Below are 21,492 nucleotides of genomic sequence, written 5' to 3' on the forward strand. Positions count from 1 at the left end.
ACATGTGCCGCCTGACTGACGTATCTTTAAATAGCTACTGTTTCTTTTGTCTTTCCTGCTCCTCTTGTCTCAAGTTTGCATAGAAGAAACCATCCTTGACCATTCGAATCAATACGGGAACTGAAGTGTGCGTAAAAGACCCAGATGTCTGTACTTTTTCATTTTGTTAATAAAGCGCTAGGTCATATTTCATTGATTTGGCGTTACTACATTTCGTACATAATTTAGCGCTCCACGTTGCCGGTGAGCGATGAAGACGTCACTGTTATTTGGAGCGGGACAACACCCCCCCCCCCCCCGATTTTGGTTTGGACCAATGGGTCCCAAGTTCCACCTGACGAGTAGCCAGCTCACTCCGGTAGGATCTTCCCCTTCTTCAAGCGGCGGCAGCACCTGTTACAAACGCGCTCGTGACATTTCATCTGGGATGTGGACAAAGTGGAAGGAATCTCACCGGGTCCGCACGGGCCTTTGATACGGAACATGTGTCGACAGTGATACCTAACATCAGCGGGAGGAGGTAATGTTTTATCTCAACCTCTGTGAGTTTATTTCAGCATGGTGATTGGCAAGCTAGCAAGACGCAGTTCTTATGAAATATCATAATGCATGGCATGATTTTAGCGGACAGAGAGCACACATTGTAGTGCGCTTTTCCTTGTTTCTACTTTCAAAGGTTTTATAGAAGCCTATGTGGCTCAGGACATAGCGATTCTTCTTTGGATATCACGCGTTTAGATCGTAAAGCGCACAGAGAATTGTGAGTATTGTGCATGCCTTCCAGCAATTTCATACCTCAGCTCATGTTTTTATTGTTGCACGCCCCCACTGACAATTCAAACACTCCTTACACAAGCGACAGTGTCTGTACGTTATCCCACGCATTTTGAAATAACATAGCGTTGCATTGATGTTTCAAAGCAAACGTTTAGATGAGTCATTCATAAAACGCTTCCACAGAATTTAATTTTGAGTCAATTATCAATTAGCGCTGTGTAATATGGTCAACGTTGTCAGATTCATTAAATGTGTCCATATCTTTCTTCTACAGACGGGAGATTTCTCGAGGACCCCTGCTTCAGACGTGAATACTGCATTTTTACTACAACATAAACGACACATAGGCTATGTCTGACTGAATAGCCGGAGATTCGTCTTGGCGTTATCTTTCTATTCCATAAGCGCTGCTGAACTCATCTTTGAAATCGTCAGAAAAAAGGAGCCAGCTAAGATGGACTAGACTATACACAACATGTCCTAACTCAACATCGGACTCAGAGGACTGGAACGGAAAGTCAAGTAAAGATATTGGCGACAGAACGTAACCAAGCCGCCATTCAAACCATCTCGAGTTGAACGAAGAAGGACAGAACAAGGATGCCTTGGAAGTCGAGCGTCCGATGGCGCGAAAGTGCAGGCTTGATTCTACTGTTTGGAGTCCTTCAAACATGGTAGGTTTCATTTATCAATGTTGTGAGTTTTTTCCTCGCCATCTACGTGGTGATTAAGATTCATTTTCACGGGATAAGGAATATCTAACCACAAAGTGCCAGGCAGTTGAGACCGTCCTTAAAGCGGAGGTACCGCTATGACGTCCTCCGTATCTTCTCCCTTAGAATGGCCACACTCTTCTCGATAAATTACATTAACTAATCATATCCATTTGCTATTTGATTAATGTATTGATAACACTCATGAAATAACAACCAAGGATAAACAGACATTGGGAGTGATCAAACGCATGCCCAGCAAGGGTAAAATCACTTGCATACACGTCTGGTAAGACCTAACCTTGAATATGCTGCAACAGTATGGGATCCATGTACAAAGAAAGACAAAGATAAACTGAAAAGGGCGGTTATACCGGCTATATAAAGATACTGAGAGGATGATTACTTCAGGGCATTCTGAGATTCTACAGCTGATTCACATACTCCAGCTGTTCCAGAAACCGGCCATTCAAAACTCCAAGGGAAACTGCGCGTGCGGCTAGCCCACGAAAGCCATAGCTTGACCCTCTGACGATAGTTTGAATGGCGCATGGAGAATTAAGCATTAGTACTATGAATATATTCCTGTCGTGGTCCCAGCAATAAAATATACAAAGACCAGTAAAAAAAACTATTTCAACGTATGAAAGGAAGTCGTTCCTAATGTAGTTGACCTGAACAGATGTTTGTAAAGTATATTTTTTCCATAGGTTCCAGCATCTTCCATCATTCTGTAGAAGCTGTCTGCCAGTATTCAACTTGGCCAGTATTCAACTTGTATTTCTACTTTAATAACTCCCGGTTGCTTTATCTACGTGTTCACAGAACTAAGGGGCCCTTTGGGTATGTCCAAATTTTCTGTCCATTCCCACTCCTCATTCACCGGAACACAGTTGTCCATATTCTGTACACAGTCAATACATCTTACACCCACCTCTAACAAAGGCGTGTATTTAACATTCAACCCACATACCTCAACTCCCAGCAGAAGTGTGTGTCTAGATCTCCGCCATATTCTCCATCAAATATGAAACACCTCTACGGAGAATGTTTGCCTACTTTATGTTTTATCGACATTACAATTTCTAACACTCGATGGATCAATAACATAAGCTAGATTTCATAGTTTCTATTTCAATGAAGAATGTGTCATTAACAAACTCCATGTACTATATCAGCTCACCGACCAGTGATACTCGGAGAGCATTTGACGAGAAAGTCGAAAGTTTCATGGTTATTTACGTCTTCAGGCTGGGCTTCAATTTTGTAAAATGATAAAACCTTCTTTATTTTCCGCTTAAGGGAACAACTCACGACAATTGAAAAAAAGACATGTGCACTCTATCTTAAAGGCTCAAATAAATACTGCTCGAACACATTACATTGGACGGGTTACTCGTATGCAGTCTCGCTAGTCCTTATTTATGACAATTGCAGCACATATCTGCACATTTCCCTCAGGTGAGCATCACTATATCTCATTTCATGGTTCCGTAAGGAGGGGGGGGGGGGGGGGGGCTCTAAGTACACAGTACACAATGGCCTATTTGATCACCGAAGCATGTGTCTTACAAGCTTTGTAATTATTGTTATCTCGGGTGATAACGTCACAAGTCAAAAGTGCTCAACTAAATAATCAACTTTCCGACGCAGGTTGTTCACCCTTATCATTATATGAGACAACAATAAAATAATGCATCACACACTTTCAACCATAACAACATTATTTGCATCACGAAGCCCCTCACAAACTTAAAACTGGTGAAATCCTGCGTGAAATCTGCAGGATGATGTTGAAAGCAGCTGATGCTTTCATCAGTTCTCATAAAGCTGAAGTACCTTTCCCAAATCTCCCTGTGGTTTTCCATTTCGCGGGAATGTCGTCTGTGATGGGAGATACTGGCGGAGCTGTGGTTCGTACATCTGTAATAATATTCAATGGTAACGAGGGATGAAAACGTGTCACTTACAGAAGAGTCTTTTCAACATCGTAAGGTCTTCTTATCAGTCGTGACCATGTCGTGTGTTCTATTTGCTGAGACTTGCAAATATAAATCATGAACGTAGGGAATCTATGCCATATACAAACCTTAATAAAAAAAAAGACCGACTGACAGCCGCCATATCTAGCATGACAGGCTAAAGCCTAAGAATCTAGACAGATGTATGTGTATATGTAGTTTGAAGCTAGTGGAAAGTGTCTGTGGATGTAATTTACTACCTGTGAGATGGTAAACCTCATGAATGTTCTTATTTCGGAGTGCGACTAGTTTGGAAAGTCGACAGCATTGACTTATGGTTACAGCGACATTGCACTGTACGGGGCCTCGTGATGTTGATCTGTCTGTGTAGAAATCCCATAACACCTTGTGTTTCATGTTATCTACAAATCCACGGGCGGTGAGAGAGATACTAATGCTGCTTATTGTCTTAAAAGAAAGCTTCAGAAGACATGTAATGGGCAACTAATAAAATCTCTACATGAAACATGAAATTGCCTTTCAAGACGCATTCCGTACTCAACGCTTTGAACCAAAGTAGCAACAGCGCCACCAACTGTACAATTTGTCATCATGCACGAAAACTATCCCGAATGGCAGAGCATTGCTTTTAGTGTTTGAGATATAGCCATACGTGTTCCGAATACATTTGCAGTATTGTATCTAAAGGCAATTTGAACCAACGCACGTCCTGCATTTCCAATCTTGCTTGTGGAATGCAAGCTGGCCTTTTCTATTTAGTTTACCCTCAAAGTTTTCCATGGATTTTTATTAGCCCATACACGAAACATACGAAATCAATGAAAAATTAAATACTGCATTAAAATCAAGTTAATCGCCAATCTTTGTTTGATATTCATACATCCCTCGAGCAGTTATAGAAGCCAGCAGGATCAGGTCCACGCTGCATCTTACAACAGTGTATCAACAAACAACGTAAAGTTACCGTCTTCAAAAGCTCTTCTAAAAAGATCCTTCCCTCTCTGTGTAGTTCTCAAGGAGCTCCGACCCTGGAGAGCCTTCTCGTTAGCCGAGGGTACGACAGGTTCCTGAGACCTTCCTTCGGTGGTAAGTAGTTTTGGCAAGTTGTTGCTATTGGTAGTTTCGATTGACCTACTTAGTTTTACTTGGCAAGTTCTTAAACATGGTACAGGTTCGATTGCCGATGATTACGATAGATTCTTTCCCGTCCCATTCATTTCTTCTAATTTCATGCAAGAGGCTTCGCGATGTATTGCAATTTTGTTTCATAGCATTGTACACTGACCATAGAAGATATTACTAGCTGCTAAGTTATAAAGTTGCCACGCGCGCAAGGTACTGGTAATTGTAGGTATTCATATGCCTTTTGGGGGCGCCCAGGCCAGAAAGAATACTCTTCACAAAGATATATGCTTCTCATCCTTACACTGATCAAAGCCATTCACAGTGTTCAAAGACTTGATCATTAACCATAGCCATGATCATGATATAGCAAAACTTACTTCCGCCCGCTTTGCAATCTTCACTGCAATCACATGTATGCTTCTCATTCTGATCAAAGGTACTCACAGTGTTCAAAGACTTGATCATTAACATGGCAGTTGGCAGCTGAACATCACAAGACAGGTTTAAACTACTAGTATTCCTGTTGCATAAACCATAGCCATGATCGTGATAGAACTAAACTTACTTCCGTCTGCTTTATAATCTTCACTGCAATCATTAGATCCATACGATACTTTCTTATCATCATTAATCACATTAAAGGGACATCGCAATGCCATTATGTTTCCGCGTCAGAAACCATCAAAGCTATATCGGACAATAACCATACGCATGACGAATCTGTGATGTCTGTGAAATTGTTATTGATTTGTGCTGCCTTGATTTGCAGGTCCCCCGGTGCAGGTGGATATGAGCATGACTATTTCCAGTATCGATCAGATATCGGAGGTCAACATGGTAAGCATTTATACTTTATTTCGTACAAAATATTTCGTTTCAAGACATGTTATATGTTATCACGTTATGTAGTCCAATAGTTATGTTGCACGGCAACCCCTTTTTGTCCCCTTTCCCATGCCATGAATGAACACAAAACAAAGCACTGATCAGCTACAAGACATCAACAGAAACAATAATCTTGAAATCATATCATAGAACGGAAATTGGAGTAATGCATTGGTTGTAAAAAAAGCGGACCATTATTACTAGTATGCCGAAGAAGTTTTGTCTTCCCGGTGGCGATAGACATAGGCAGTTTCAGTATGTGATTTGAATATAGATAAGACTCGTAAGATCTTGTATCCCGAGATTGCTTCGCTGGAGATAAATGCCTAAATTTGACGCCAATAAATTTAACGCCATCACATTGCCATGGCAAATTACCAATGTACCACTTCTGCTTATACGAGTTACAATCAATACTAGGAAATCGGTCTTTCAGAAGTCGTATTTGAACGACCTGTAAAAAAGTAGGAAACTTATTTGGGTTTGCTGATCCGTGATCTACCTTGCGTGTGAACACATAACTTGATATTCGTCGCTGTCAGCTTGCCCGACCCTGACGCTTAAAGCCCCAGTGCAACAGCCTATTCGACTTTTGAGGAATAGATGAGGCTAACAATATGTTTAGTCGTCTGATTCGTCAGAAGATGTGGACTTCTTTATTTCTGCTGACACGCGTTGGTGGATAGCAGATTGCAGCGGTACTTTCATCGGTCCCATCAGGGCACCTTCCGGGATATACTGTTCGACAACGGCATCCAATATGTGAAGTTACAGAAGGTCACTGATTTTACTGCTACGTATACACAAAGGTGTTCTTTTGACGATTCCGTTTCCATTCATTCTATTTCAGAATCGATTTTGTTTTTATCATTCCCAGTATTATTAGAATCGGGCGACATATAGTTAGCGGATGAAGGTGGTCGATGGATGAATGGTTTATCAGCACGTGGTACATCGCAGCTACATGTAAAATGTGAATTACATACACTATACAATATCTTATAAAGCATATACATTACATAGAAAAATACAAATGACTCCTTGGACATACATTGTAAAAGCATCAATAAATGCGCTTTAAAATGCTGGACAGCTGGACTTGCAGGGAGACGATTTGATCAAAACGGTACTTGATTAGAATTGGTCTGTTCCCACGACATGGAGGTAATGTTTTACAGAGAGTGTGTTACATTTCCGGGAATATATCTCCAGAACCTTGCGTGCGATTCCAATGGCATTTTGGTACATTTATGTTGTTGACCAGAAGGTGATATTCAATTTTGGGCGTCCTGGTGTTTGCAGTTGGACTTCTTGTTTTGGTATCTTTGGCAATGGACATGCTGTGATCTTGATTTTTTTTGTGATGCATAGATTGTAGTGTATCGTTGAAGTGTCATACACTGGACCTACAGTAGCAGTTTGATGGTAATCTTACCCCCAACATCTGCTTGGTTAGTAGATGGACTTGTGTGTTGCTTCTCATCAGTTGCTTATGGGGTGTGTTGCCGATCAGGCTTAGCAAGGGCTGGGTAACAAGTTACATTGACTGATTGACATGAGCTCAGGTATTGGGGTTCTAGCCGTGGGCCATGCCATTCACCAATAAGGGTGTGCCAGTTTGTGTTTCTTCGAATTTGTGGTCAGGACTCAGGACCTGTTGATGCATTTCAAGCAAATGCCATTAAGACGGGACTAACTATTTTTTTCACGGAGATATTAGGTCAACGAACTCGGACGGACGAACTTGTTTGAAGTTTCGTGAGCAAAATTGATGAGGCTTAATTGGGGGATTATTGTTCTACATTTAAATCGTCTGGGAGTTCCTTGTATTTCCACCGTGGAGTTCCCATACTAACGAACATAGGTCCTCTCTTTCAGTGATTTAAAACCGACCCGGGTTCCATCCTGAATTCAACCAATGGTCTGACGAATGAAATACAAACCTGTCTTATGATAAGTCCTTAGATTTTAGTCTTAACAGGAAGAGACGGATATTCGCATTTGAAAGCATTTTGTGATACGTTAGTTGCCCATCTTTATTTCAGCCTGCAGCAATACCCCCAGCAAATGCGAGACTGATACGTTTTTCACTTTAGTTGTAAAGTCTGAGCTTTGTTCCAACACAAAAAGAAAGGAACTCACCATATGGTTAGTTCCTTTCTCTTTGTGTTTGAACAAAAGCTTAAACTTTACAACTATGGATTTTACCAACACAGATGAGCTTACATTCGGACATTTTCCACTTCTTGTCCATTGATTGAGGACCAGTGGTGGCGGTAAAAGCATTATGAAACAGAAGGTCTATAAGTAGGAGGTTCTCCTCTCTCCAAAGTAGCCTACAAGATGGGAAAGTAGAGACCAGATAAAAGCGTACGAAGCTACGAGTACTTTCACATACAGTATGACCTGTTATTGTTAGCCACTCACATTTTAATTCTACGAAGACCGCGGTGACAGCTACTCTTTAGTCTGTCACTTCTCCTTCTCTATCACGGGTTTCAGAGACTTATATTTATGGTGATAGAGTGGCACAGCAATCCATCAAAGGCAACTCTAATTTTTTCCTGAATCTTCAAATGTCTATCTGCATTCCTCAAGGTGCCCTTTTTGAGATGTCACAGGAGCAACAATCACTGTCGCTGTCCTCAGCTCACTTCCTTTTTTTAATGCACCAATGAAATCCTACAGCAGTTATCATCATCCACCCAGATGAAAATGTAGTTTTGCCCTGTAATTATGTAGTAATAGCACTGGTTACAAACTGATCGTGTTCTGTGTGGATAATGTAGCTGTAATGATTAAATGTCGTATGTTTTCTGATATAATCAGTATATCACATGTAATTCCTAGATGTATCAAGTTTCTGTCTGTAAGTCTCGTAATTTCGTTTGTATGTGTTTGTGTTTCAGATTTCATCTCGCTCTTTTGTATAATTTAGAATGAAGACTTGTCATACTTCCGTGACTAGCATTGAAATTTCAACTTAAAGTACAAGCGCCCCTTATCATTTCCAGGTCATTAACTCTCTACCAAACTTTTCCATTAACTGAATAAGATGTAGGAGTCTCAATGTCACGTAGATGCTGCATGTGTGATGAACACATTATTTACCGTTTCCTGTCGCTTCTATCGCAAATATAAGGTACCGACAAGGAAGAAACACTTAAGAAACGAAACCCTTTATTCGTCACCTTAATAGATAATTCGCTGTTACACAGTAATACCCATCCTCTAACATAACTTCAACACCGATAGATTAATTAAACGCCTATCACCTGCCAAGTCGTATGATCTCTGCACTTATATCTTTCTTGTGCTAAGCATTCCATTCTGTCTATAATATCCTGTACTGAGTTTGTAGAAATTGGATACATTTCAAGTGAAGGTTTCCATAAATAAGTCTCATACGGCATTGATATTGCCTTGAAGACCTTCGAGCAGCTGCTTCTAGATGAAGCACGTTAAGCTGCGTTATTTGTCCCAATGGGTTAATATTGCATGGCAGGAGATCCCCAAAGGTAACAATTTCAGATGATTTATGCCGAGTTTTATACGGACCGTCTTCCATGGACACTCAGCGTCTCACTCACGGCAATTAGTGAGAGTGCCGACAGGTACCCACGGTGTCGCGTACGCTCTTTGAAGTCGCAAGTAGCACGATTCAAACAAGTAGTTTGGGCTACAAGAGTGTTTCGACCTGCCTAATGCAACCATAATGTGTTTATGGATGTACTAAGACGGCAGAGTGGAAGCTATTGAAATGCTATGGAAAACATAAAAGCAAATTCCTTCCTTCACAGACAAGTTGAATAGATCGAGTCCATCAACACTTCAAAAGTACGTCCCCGCTCAATGTATGGTAAGAACACTTTAAGCTATTGAAATGCTATGGAAAACATAAAAGCAAATTCCTTCCTTCACAGACAAGTTGAATAGATCTAGTACATCAACACTTCAAAAGTACGTCCCCGCTCAATGTATGGTAAGAACACTTTAAGTGTTAAGGCTTGCGTGCAGGGCTGGCTCCTTGGTGATTGACTTCCGTAGACACATCTTAAGGTTTCAAGGCAGACCGTGAAGGCTCTTGAACTACATCGCAAAATACGCTGCTGCAACTGCACCCATCAGCGAGTCCGATAAAATTTCTTTTATAAATGGAAATAAAGGAAGAGAGCATTACCTCTGGATCCTGCGAGGAGTAGATTTCTGGATAACAGAAGAGGTTGTACTGAGGGTAGGGTATAAAGCAAAATTCTGTTGGAGGGCTAATCATATATATGTATGTATATATCATCAATTTCTTCTAGCATATCTTGTTCATCAGAGTTGAATGAGAACGTATAGCTCACCGGAGCCCGTACTAGACAAGATAAGGCAAGACAATACTAGAATGTAAAATCAGCAGCGGCCGAGCGCATTGAAAGTTTTTAACACTTGCCACTATGGTTTTTGGAACGAAAAATCAGTATTGTACAAGAGACAGGTCTGGGCGGTCATGTACGTCACCTGGCTATAGAGTTTAATACTCATGTTGTCAGCCGTAACATGGGGCGACTTCAAAGTTGAAGGTCGGTAATTTGAAGTGATGTCGCATTTCCTCAGATCTCCACGTTATCAATCATTACTAACTGTAAGGAGAAGCATGGGAAAAGGAGATAACAAAAAGAGGAAATGGGGCTCTGTTGATGCCGTCACACAGCCCATAAAGCCACTTACATGGTATTGACTGTTCGACCACGCCGAATGGATTAAAAGTCTTTAAAAAATGCTGACGGAGTTAGTTCTAGTTACATGATATGGTACCTACAGCGATATACAGCAATGTTTTCATGTTTAGCTGAATTATATGGAGATGGATATTACTTACTAATAGTTCAAAACTAAGAATGAACTTTCTTGCAAGTTATTAAATGTTGAAGGCCGTTTCCAATGTTAGAGATTTCACGTGATTTACCAGTATTTCAGCATATGTAAAACCCCAACCAAAAATAACCCTACTCACCATACGTCATAGATACCTTACTGAGGATTTATTCACCCAACACCCAGTGCTCTCCATGGAAAGTTAATGTGTCCCTTGTGCTTAGATGCTTACGAAAATAAACTTCCACTCGTAGACCATGAAACGTGTAAGATGGAGTCCATTGATCCTGGTAGGAGGAATGTTCGCCGGGATCTTGTTCATCAGAATATCTCCTGTCACCATCAATAAAGATATGGAGCTTCTCAAAGGCAAAAGAAATCTGGATGGATGATGCAATATCAAGTTTATGACAATCACACTTGATTTACAAAGGCATACCGTATATACCTCTTTTGGGGTATGTGGTCTATCATTTAGTCATCAATAGACAGAAAACGGCGATGAACAATAGAAACCATATTTCAGTATCATCTGCTGCAGGGAAACTTACTTTCCGTGATATTTCATCAAGAGTCCTTTATCAAAAGGATTAGATGAAGAGTTATGGCTTGAATGCGCTTTCAAGGCAATTTGGTACCTTTTAACTGAAATCTACCTTGACCTCCGTCACCTCGTATCCAATAACATTTATTGCATGCAATCAAAGTGATTTTATGTCTGTTATTGCATTAGAAGTTGAAATTGTGAGAAAATTGTCCATTCGTTCATTCCAGGAATACCAGCAATCTGTCATAGGGATTTCGTTGATAGCTTTTGGCAAAACATGACCTTGTATTGAAAACTATTGGTGAAACTTTTTAAGAACAGTAATTTCTCCTCAATTGCGAGTAATTCTCCATTCCGACGATCTCAAGCAATCCATGGAACATTAATGTATTTACGTATTGGTCATACTGACAGACTATCAATCACAGCAATGCCTTTTACTTTAGAGTTTACACTATCTGGCATGAGTGCAGAGCTTAAAATATAATGTTATGGTAGTCTCCACAGGTTGGTAAAAATAGTTGAAATTAGCAAATAGACGGCAAAATATGCCGTAGGAACTAGACGACCAAAGGCGTTCACTTACCAATCTATGAGGTTGGTAGAAACTAATGGAGTGTCTCGACGTTCGGCGGCATTGTACATGATCGTGAGTTGCTCTAGCAAGTGGATTAAAAGCTCATCAAATTAGATTGTTCTAAGTGGGTTGCCTTTCAATAAAAATGTAGCCATCAGGAAAGACATGGTAATTTCAGTCTACTGGTAGATAGGCAATCATGACATGCGTCATAATGGTGATGGATGACCAGCTCCTGGTGCCTTTCGTCCCCGTCAAAAGAGATAAGAAGATACGTCTGATTAAGTGAACTCGTGCAGGGTGTTTTGAGTTTTAAGAGATGCTATCTTTTCTGAAGTTGCTGAGCATAATAAGGCAAATTACTTAATAGTAAATTTTCTCTAGAATTCTACTTCTTCAGATGGAAAGTTCACACCAGACCGGAACTTTTCAAAAATGCGGATAGAACGTGGTGTATGGTGCGTGTAGTAGAGTTTACTTCACAAACATCTGTCCCTTCAAAGGCCACGGGCAGATACTAAATAACTGTTAACGTTCTGTCCTCTTTAATGGGCATTTTCAATGCGGAACATATGCATGCGACAGGTCTAGAGGACTTTCAGACAACGTTCAGTTAATGGTCACAACAGACACACAGATATGTAAACCACTCCTCATCGTTTCCTAAATTGGATTTGTGTATAAATCCTTTACTTCATAATCGGATTATCATGCAAAATGTATCAGCGTCTCTGAACAGAAGACAAATCATTGGAAGTGTCCAGAATCCAGTTATTGCCACTTTATTTGTCATTAAACTAGTTAAACTGTAAATTTCAAACACAAAAATTGGACTCACACAAATTTTCGACTGAACAGTACCAGTCTTTGTCAAGGAATGAGGGCTTGAACTGTTGTTCTTTAGGTTTGAAATTGTGGTGTCCAATTCTTCTTAAGTAATTGCGTTGTCAAGTTCTGACGAATTTGAGGGGATATAATGATGCTGTTTCGTTTCAGGACTACACCATCACCGTGTTCCTACGTCAGTACTGGAGGGACGAGCGCCTGGCCTTCGCGGGTTCCAACCACAGCCTGAGTCTGGACGGCAGGCTGGCCGAGAAGCTCTGGGTTCCCGACACCTTCATCCCGAACGCGAAGGAGTCCTTCCTGCACAAGGTTACCGTGGACAACAAGCTCATCAGGCTGTTTCCGGACGGAGGGATACTCTACGGAATGAGGCAAATGTTTTCTTCTACGTCATCCTGATTAACTCTAGCCAGATTGAAAAAAACAGCTGTAGAAGTGATCGAGGATAAATGATTGAGAGTTATTACATATGATAACAAAACAATTAAGAAGATCACCACAAATAAGATAAAGGGCAGAACAAAGGATATAATAAGTATTTCCCATTGTCCCTGCTACGTGCCGTACACTACTCTTCAGCAACTAAGAAAGCAAGTAAAGCAAGTAGTGTACATTTTTAGTACCAACTCACCACTAATTTGCTGTCATATTGCCAACTCAGCACCAATTTGTGATGATAGCTATTGTGTTATATGTGGACCTCACGGCACATGGGAGACTGTGGTGACAAATCTGTACAGCATGAGACAGTAAATGATAGATGAGTTTGTCTACAGGGTCCGCGTGGAACTCGATCTGCCTCAAGTTTGTAGATACCTAGTACCTGCTGAGATCCATAAACTTGAAGGTACGCGTACATGTTTTGAAAGTCATTCGAACTGCAAATAAAAACTTCGCTGGAGATTCACTAAGTACTACGTGATGAAATAACAAATGATTCTGCAGTGTGCCCCGAATCAAGAGCAAAAACCTGACGATTCGGACCACTATTTGTCTCAGATGAAATCATCTGTATTGTAGAAGGTCATGTCTTTTACGATAATCCAATCATATTTTACGTTACATTGGCCCGTACAGTTTGATCATTACATGCATTTATGGGCATTAATGAAAGTTATATGGCCTATTTTCCGCCCAATATGATAATCCTGCGATAAAATCTGATATCATGTAATAACGTTTATTGAAAACGTACCAGTTGAACCCACGCACTATCCCTAAGGGAACTACTAACTATTCATGACATTTTCCCAATCATCCTGGGATCCCAAGAGTCTTAATCATTAATCGTACTATTTTATATGTTACGTGCCAACAGGATTACAGCAAAGGCCGAATGCAACATGGACCTGGAGAAGTATCCGATGGATTCTCAAAACTGCACATTGGGGTTTGAGAGCTGTATGTACCAATCCTGTTACTCTTTGACGTTTAGCAACTTTCCTAAATTCCATTATTTTGATTATTAAATCAAACGATGGACCTACTTTAAATCTCTTTTCCTCAGATGGCTATAAGACAGAAGATATTCGGTTCCGTTGGAAGGCTGGTAATGACTCCATCTATGGTGTAGAGAGTTTACAACTTCAGCAGTTCAAAATCGGTGCCTATAACGTCATCAACGGCATGGCTACTTACGAATCAGGTACGTTTTCTTTAGATGGGTTGAATAAAGAAGAAATAAAACTGTATCATCTGTTGTAATGATTGGCAACAAGCTGACTGATAGTTGACTCCTTTTTGTCTTTTAAACATTTAACACATTATAATGAACTTAAAACATTAAAATTTCCTCCATCGCTTATGTATGTTTTGTTTTCCTGATCTATTTCAACCCTACAGGTGATTATTCCAATGTGAAGTTTTGCTTCCTGCTGCACCGCCAGGCGTTCTACTTCATCTTCCAGACATACATCCCGTCCATCCTGCTGGTGGTGCTGTCCTGGGTCGGCTTCTGGATCAACGCCGAGGCTGTTCCGGCAAGAGTAGCTCTTGGTCAGTGACAGGTTTACATACCGTGGAATAAGGTTTTTCTCTCTTTGTTTACAACAGTGAAAGCTTAACTTGAATGTTCATCTGTGTTGGTAGAAGCCATTCTTGAACTAGTTAAACTGTAAATTCCAGCACAAAAATTGGACTCACCCAAATTCTCGACTGAACAGCAGCAGTCTTTGTCAAGGAATGAACAACCCACTGCTGCCGTGCCCTCTAGCGAAAAAATCTGGTTCTATCTCCAAGATTTCCAGTGAAACTGAATGATACGGTGATTTTATATTTGAGATTAAAGAAGCCATCTACATCGGAGCTTTACAGCCATTCTTGAACAGAGATGGTGGGCGCCATAGACTTCCTGCAACTTATGATCCACTGCTCACTGAGTCAAGTGTTCTATCTGCATAACGTGACGTCACGGCAGAAGTGGATTGTTCATTCCTTGACAAATACTGGTGCTGTTCAGTCGAAAATTTGGGTAAGTCCAATTTTTGTGTTGGAATTTATAGTTTAACTACTAGTAGTTAAAAAAACTGTGAAAGATAATGACCTCTGACAAGAAACAAGCAATGAGGGCGCAAGCAACAACGGTGTAGTTTTATCATTTGACAATTATTTACTGGTTGCCACAGGCATCACCACTGTGCTGACCATGACGACGCTGATCGGCGGTGCCCGAGCCACCATGCCTAAAATCTCTTACATCAAGGCCATCGACGTCTACTTGATCACGTGTTTCCTGTTCACCTTCGCCGCGCTGGTGGAGTACGCAGCCGTCAACTTCCGGTCTTCCGTTAAGAAAATGAAGGAGGCAAAACGCAAGTTGGCAGCTGAGAAGAAGTGTAGAAATAAGGTAATTTCTTGGGGCCTGAAAGTTTAGGAATGTTTGAAGATCTAGGCCTCCATGAGCACGAACGATCCATTCTGTGGGATGGTTTATATGCCATAAAACAGGATAACGTGGTACGTGATTACAGCATTCTGAAATATTTATATTTAATCAGCCAATACAAATTTGGAAAACAATTTAGAGCTATTATAGTTAACAAAATACAACGTACCAAATGTGCCAGATGAAAGCATCTTGGGGGGCGATCCCTTCTATGTAATGGTTTATATGTCATATGATTGGTATATGATACTTAGATACCAGAGAAAAAGTCAATACAAATTTGGAAAACAATGCTGAACTTTTATACAAAATACAACGTACCGATTGTTCCAGATGAAAGCAAACGTGACTGGCCTTCACTGCGTGGACGAGAAGGACAACAACTGCGACAAAAGTCACACGATTTTGGACATCGACATGGCGGACGATGGGACCGTGGGGCAGGCTGCGCGCTCGGACGGGCAGAAACTGCGCAGAACTACGTCCAAGAAGATCGGAGTGACCTTCGCCAATGGGGTTCGACATCTTGTCAGAAGCGTATCTCAGGTACTGGCCGGTTATATCAGACAGCACAGTTTGATCAGGACAGTGTGAAGGATAGAGAGTATGTTGCCTAACATCCATGGCAATGTAAAATTAAAGTAAAATCGCCAAGTCTTACATTGACATTCGATGAGCATGAAAGGAGTGCCTTTCGTTTGCTCAATAGCATCTTGACGAAGTCTACTGCCATTCCATTGTGCAGATGAAATAAAAGTTGATTATTAAATCAACATCTTCATGAATTATGGAGGACTGCACTTGGCGCAGTACAAGGTTGTCTGGCAGATGATTCCAGACTGAGATGGGGAGTTCTTATAACGAACAGTACTGGCAGGACTCACAGTTAGCCACAGGCAATTTGAGTTGTACACTGTACTAATGACTAAGTTTACTTGCCCTCATGGCCTCACACCAAACGTCTAGCTGTCTCACAACGTTGCTGACGTTAGGGTGGATGAACAGAAGTTGTAGCTAATGGCTGCCGCCAGCTGTGTGAGCTTTGCTGCCTGTGGGACTGAGGTAGAAATGAGACAGGATATGTACGGACGGCAGTTTGGAGGTCTCAAAGGACGCCAATTACGTGTCCCTTGAGGGGTTATTAAGGGGTGGCCAGCATTCACCCACGGGTTGTTTGAGATACATGCAATTTGAAATTTTCATACTGCATGCATTGCTAAACCTGCAGAAGAAATTATTCGTTAGTCCACTCTTATCAATTCTACAGCATGGGGAAAATATTGCATGGTGCCTTTCTGTTTGTCGTAGTAACTCTTTGGACATGGAAACGACTGTGCTTCCTAAAAATTAACTGCTAAAAATGTGTATTCTCATTGCTGAGTGTTGTAAATATGCGATGTACATCAAATGAATAGAATCAGCCAATAGTTCTTGCTCATTCCAAAAACGTAGATATTGTACGGGACACTTTCACTGGAGAGCGCGACTATATTCTCAATTACTCCAAGCTAAAGTAACCTCGCTGATAACCTTCCCTAGCAGACCCTGCCTGACAAAGTGTTCTTAGAGAATACTTCCTGTAATGCTTGTGGAGATGATCCTTTTATCTTTCGACATGGTAAAACACCTTAGGCTACTGTCAGAGCTTCTTTGACTTTAAATCAATATTCTTTGAGGCAACACCAACTAATCTAAACTTCATCACTAAGGGTTCAGCTTCTCTATACCGTGACGCATATAGATTATCATTCTAAACATTCTGTCTTGTCACAGGAAGGAAAAAGATATTGCCCTTCAATCTGTCGCAAAGTGCAGTCTTGTGATTACAACGTTTTTTGTTGTTGCTAATTGTTTCACTTCAGATTTTCATATCAATGAACTTTTCTTTATTTTGGTAAATATTGATTTCTGTTTGCCATTGATGCATGTATGATTATCATTATCAGGTTTAGCATTGTACTATGACTATCATTTGCATCGGTCATCTAAGCATATCTATTTGGTGTTAAGGTGCTACTGCCAACCAAATCTCAATCGACAACATCAATTGTAGGTTCCAAAGCATTCCATTTAGCTGTTCTGGTATTCAATCTCTCATGATATTCTGAACACTATCGCCTATCGTTTACTGTTGTATATTTTCTCTCCAGGTCCAAATGGTGAGAGCAGACGTGACATCCATCGACCGTTACTCCCGCTGGGGGTTCCCTTTGTGTTTCCTCCTCTTCAACCTGAGTTACTTCCTGCACTACACCGAGCCCTGGCATGGATGGCTCACTTAAACTCACAATGCAACCTAGTAATTTCTTCCAATACGCATGGGAGCAGCGAAGTGGAAAGCTGGCGTTCTTAACTATCTTATTTAACCTTCTATCTCTCGTGGTTTAGCCTGGTACCATCCGGAAAGTAGTTCGCTCCGGCGTTCATTATATACTATATACAGTCGCTTCTAGCTGTGACATTCATTACACACTATATATGTCGCTTCTCCGTGTTTGATAGCAGAAGCGAACATAGGAGCGAATTACTATCCGAAAGGTACCCAGGCTACTCGTGGTTAGCAAGTGTTCAAAATAGAACATAGAAAATATGCTCACTGACACAATAAAGGTACAATTTGGATTTGACATTGTGTAAACAACACTTTGCAAACAAGTGTTGTAGCGGGGAAAGTGTGGCTATTCCAGAGTCCAGTGTAAAATACTAAATTCGCATATACCGGGTTGTAATTAAGATTCAAATGAGGATAATGTGTAATAATGGGTATACAAATGTATTATTCCATTGTAAAAACGTTAACGTCTGTGTTATTTCATTGTTATTGTAGTAGCTACATAATAGCCGCATGTAGAGTTTGACATGTAGAATAATTTACTCGGATGGACGTGGGACGTAACAGGAGTTCTGCATGAAGGGCTGTAGAATTCAAAGCATTCCCAATTGTCAAGCATTGAATGTGTATATAAGGACTATATTTCTAATAGTTGTATATTGTGGAGTGGGTAGGCTTGAAGTGAATTAATCTATGTAGATAAGATATAGACTATTGGCATAGTCAGTGGGTACTAGTGAACTGTACACAAGCCTCGCATAGCAGACATGTTGTGTCAGCCGGTCATGGAAATGAGTCCAAATCATGTAAACTTGCTGTGTTGTGTGATGCACTGCAAAGAAAAGAGAAGAACAACGTACTTCACTATGCACATCCACGACGTTCACTCTAACTAAATCAATGAAACTTTGGATTACTTTAAACATCAGGAACTCATCCGGTCTGATTGTGATTAATCTGATATTTGTTGGTTGATAGTGTCATCGACATGAACATCCGCTGTCATAGATTAACATATGATTCGATTTTTCATACCATTTAGTGTTGACTAGCTCAGTATCTCAACTGGTCTCATTGCCTTGCACTGAGCAAACTTGTATAATATGACATAATGATATGATCTTTGGATAAACGTAAATCCGGATTATCTGTATGTACCAAAGGGACCCAATTAGCGTTATATCTGTCGGTTCAATCAGATAGTTTGGGCAACTTTGAACAACGTTATGTAAAACCCATATGCTGTGCCGAAGACTTAATGTTTGTCTGATGAAATCTACAGATGACAGTAGCATCAGCACGATCTGAATGGAACATATAGAATTCTAAATAATCACAAGGAACCCAAAATCTAATTGTAACCAGGTCTCATCAAGACCTACCCACATACCAAATATCAATACAATCCATCCAGGCGTTCTTGAGTTGTCTTGATCTTCTGCACACAAACAAACACACACACATACACATAACGTTACACAAACGCTACCCAAAGTATAACCTTCTTGGCGAAGATAATGGCACACAACATGCACAATGTAGATGTAGCGCCGCCTAGTAAAATCGCTGATAACAACAAAGAACTATGTTAACTGTTTATTTTTCGTGTTAGCTGGTAACTGGAGAAGTTGTAAGCGAATCTGTATGCTATAGTTGACAGGTCGTGACGCAAGGTGAAGACAATATGTTTTCCTGGTTCGAAATGATGCTGTATCTGGGTCAGAAAAGTCATATTTTGAAGAATATGATTTGTTTGGTCAAAACAACGGGGTAACCATGGAGACCCTACCAACACATCTTCCAACCCAGACTAATCTCGGGTCTTTATTACTTACATGCTATGGTTACTGCAGCAGGTAGAACATCATTAAGAGATAAAGATAACGTCTACATGGCCTGTGTGAAGTCGTCTTTCCTCAAGGAAGGATGGTGAAAAGTTAGGTGTAATAGCTGACGTTTTTAGAGCGTATTTGATGCATAAAATGCTCGGTTGCTAAAGTCTCGTCAGTATAAAGTAGGACAATCCGCCACTCGCGTGGGTGAAAACATGTCATCCTCATCTGTGGACGTTAATATTTATGTACAGACTGAAGATTGACTTTCTTAATGTTTATGTGATGAACCTTACTTGATAGGTTTAGAGACAAACAGGAGATTGCACAGACTGGATCATATTACACACCTACATTGCAGGGACAGCTGACCATGCCTTCACCTTTAACCGGGCTAGAGGGCGACGGCGCATGCATTTTTCAGCGAAATTCTGTAAAATTTGGTGTGAGGGCTATTTTGTGGACAATAGCCAAATCACATTTCATTTCTCTATTGTTTTCAAGTCGGCTTTTAACATTATGTTGTGAATTCTGTTCATTTTCTTCTTTGCTCTGTGTATACCTTTGTTATGATATCGAAAAGAATAAAGCTGAAAAAGTACATGCTGTTCTGGGAGATCCATCGAGCACCAGGGTTCGAGTGGAAGGAGCCCCGGTAGAAATCGGATGGTACCCAGGCCAGTACTAGTGGAAGCAGTATCTCTGCTCAAGCGGAAACGCTATCAAAGACCAAATTCTCAAGTATCAACAATTTAACAACATTTTTTAGTCCTTACAATCGTAACAAACATTTTGCATTGTTAAAACTTTAAATTAGGTCTTACAGATCGTAGTAGTATGTTGTAGCGATCCTTTTATCTGGTACCGGTAAGGTGGCATCTCACTGCACTTGGGGCACCGGTGCGGCACTGTGGGGTTCAAAATATACTCAACGAATTTCAGAGATAAAGAACTAATTTCCTTACGTGCATTTTGTTATCTTTTAAGTTATACTTTTACGTAATACACAATATCTATATATACACAGTACACATGTCAAAATTTATAAAAAAATCGGAGAACAAAACACAAAACACTGCCGCAGCGAACGAACCCCGCAGTGCCGCACCGGTGCCCCAAGTGCAGTGAGATACCACCTTAAGGATGTCACGTGAGCTCACATCCAGAAATTAGTCGGGGTTTTCGTATAAATTGAATGAAGATGAGCCGCAGCAGTGTCACTCCAGGCTCTCCACTGTCGGTGAACAGGTGCTCGCCGTATTATCATATCAATAACCTTGCATCTCTCAACCTTACGTCTCAGACATAGTTTTATTGCACAAAAGTAAGGAAGACCGATACAGAGGCCCGTAGGAGACACGATTCAGACTGTTGTTCATTCTGGGTCGCAAGAGTTCTGTCTGGTACACTCACGGCGCGTCGGCGCGGACGTGGAGCGGGCGACGGACCGACGAAGTTTTCGAATACCCGGCAGCACTCAGAACTCAGGTAAAAAGACTTTGTTACTTGCCTCGCGCTTACCTTTCCCTACACGTGGACAAACTTATTTGGGAACATTCTACTAGCTCACCCATTGAATCTTAGAAAACACCTTTTATCATACGGACGCCTGAAAGACAAACGAACTATTGACAGATCGGTTTTGCTGTTGTTCATAAAGTTTTCACGATGACTTCAAGACTTCGGTACGGAGCTGGTGTTCTGATCGTTCTTGCCCTGTCAGCTGTACCCTCTCTCTCAGCAGACCGGTGCTTTCCCACATGTCAAACAAGACAGTTGACTACTTGCGTGCCCCTCAGCAAAATTGTTAACGACAACGGACCTCAAAGTTCAATCCATTTAAGATACAGGATGGAGTGCATATCATGCAATGATAGTCAAAATCATTCTGCTGAAATTTCAAATACTTTCACAGGGAAGTGTTTCTCAGGTGTACAGTGGCTCGCGTTGAGAGGTTTTCAATACGGGATATTGTCTTCGCAAAAGCTAGCTGTGATAGACTCCTCTGCCCTTACAAATCTGTTCCTTTTTGATACAGGGATAACGGGAATAGGCAACGCGACATTCAGAGACTTTGTAGTGTTAGAGAATCTGAATTTGGATGATAACATGTTAACGCACATCAGCAG

At 40.8% G+C, this 21,492-nt stretch overlaps 1 protein-coding gene across 1 annotated transcript; it reads left to right on the forward strand.

Moving 5' to 3' along the window:
* Nucleotides 1-334: 334 nt before the first annotated feature.
* On the forward strand, nucleotides 335-18,935 carry LOC118413569 (gamma-aminobutyric acid receptor subunit beta-3-like). The gene is made up of 11 exons (XM_035817095.1): nucleotides 335-520; nucleotides 1,052-1,451; nucleotides 4,482-4,558; nucleotides 5,367-5,434; nucleotides 12,466-12,686; nucleotides 13,634-13,716; nucleotides 13,823-13,960; nucleotides 14,158-14,310; nucleotides 14,940-15,160; nucleotides 15,533-15,745; nucleotides 17,350-18,935. Exons 2-11 carry the CDS (start codon nucleotides 1,378-1,380, stop codon nucleotides 17,479-17,481), a joined length of 1,380 nt encoding a protein of 459 aa, XP_035672988.1. The 5' UTR covers nucleotides 335-520; nucleotides 1,052-1,377; the 3' UTR covers nucleotides 17,482-18,935.
* Nucleotides 18,936-21,492: the final 2,557 nt, after the last annotated feature.

The sequence above is a fragment of the Branchiostoma floridae genome, chromosome 4 (assembly GCF_000003815.2).
Source record: "Branchiostoma floridae strain S238N-H82 chromosome 4, Bfl_VNyyK, whole genome shotgun sequence".
Taxonomy (NCBI): Eukaryota; Metazoa; Chordata; class Leptocardii; order Amphioxiformes; family Branchiostomatidae; genus Branchiostoma; species Branchiostoma floridae.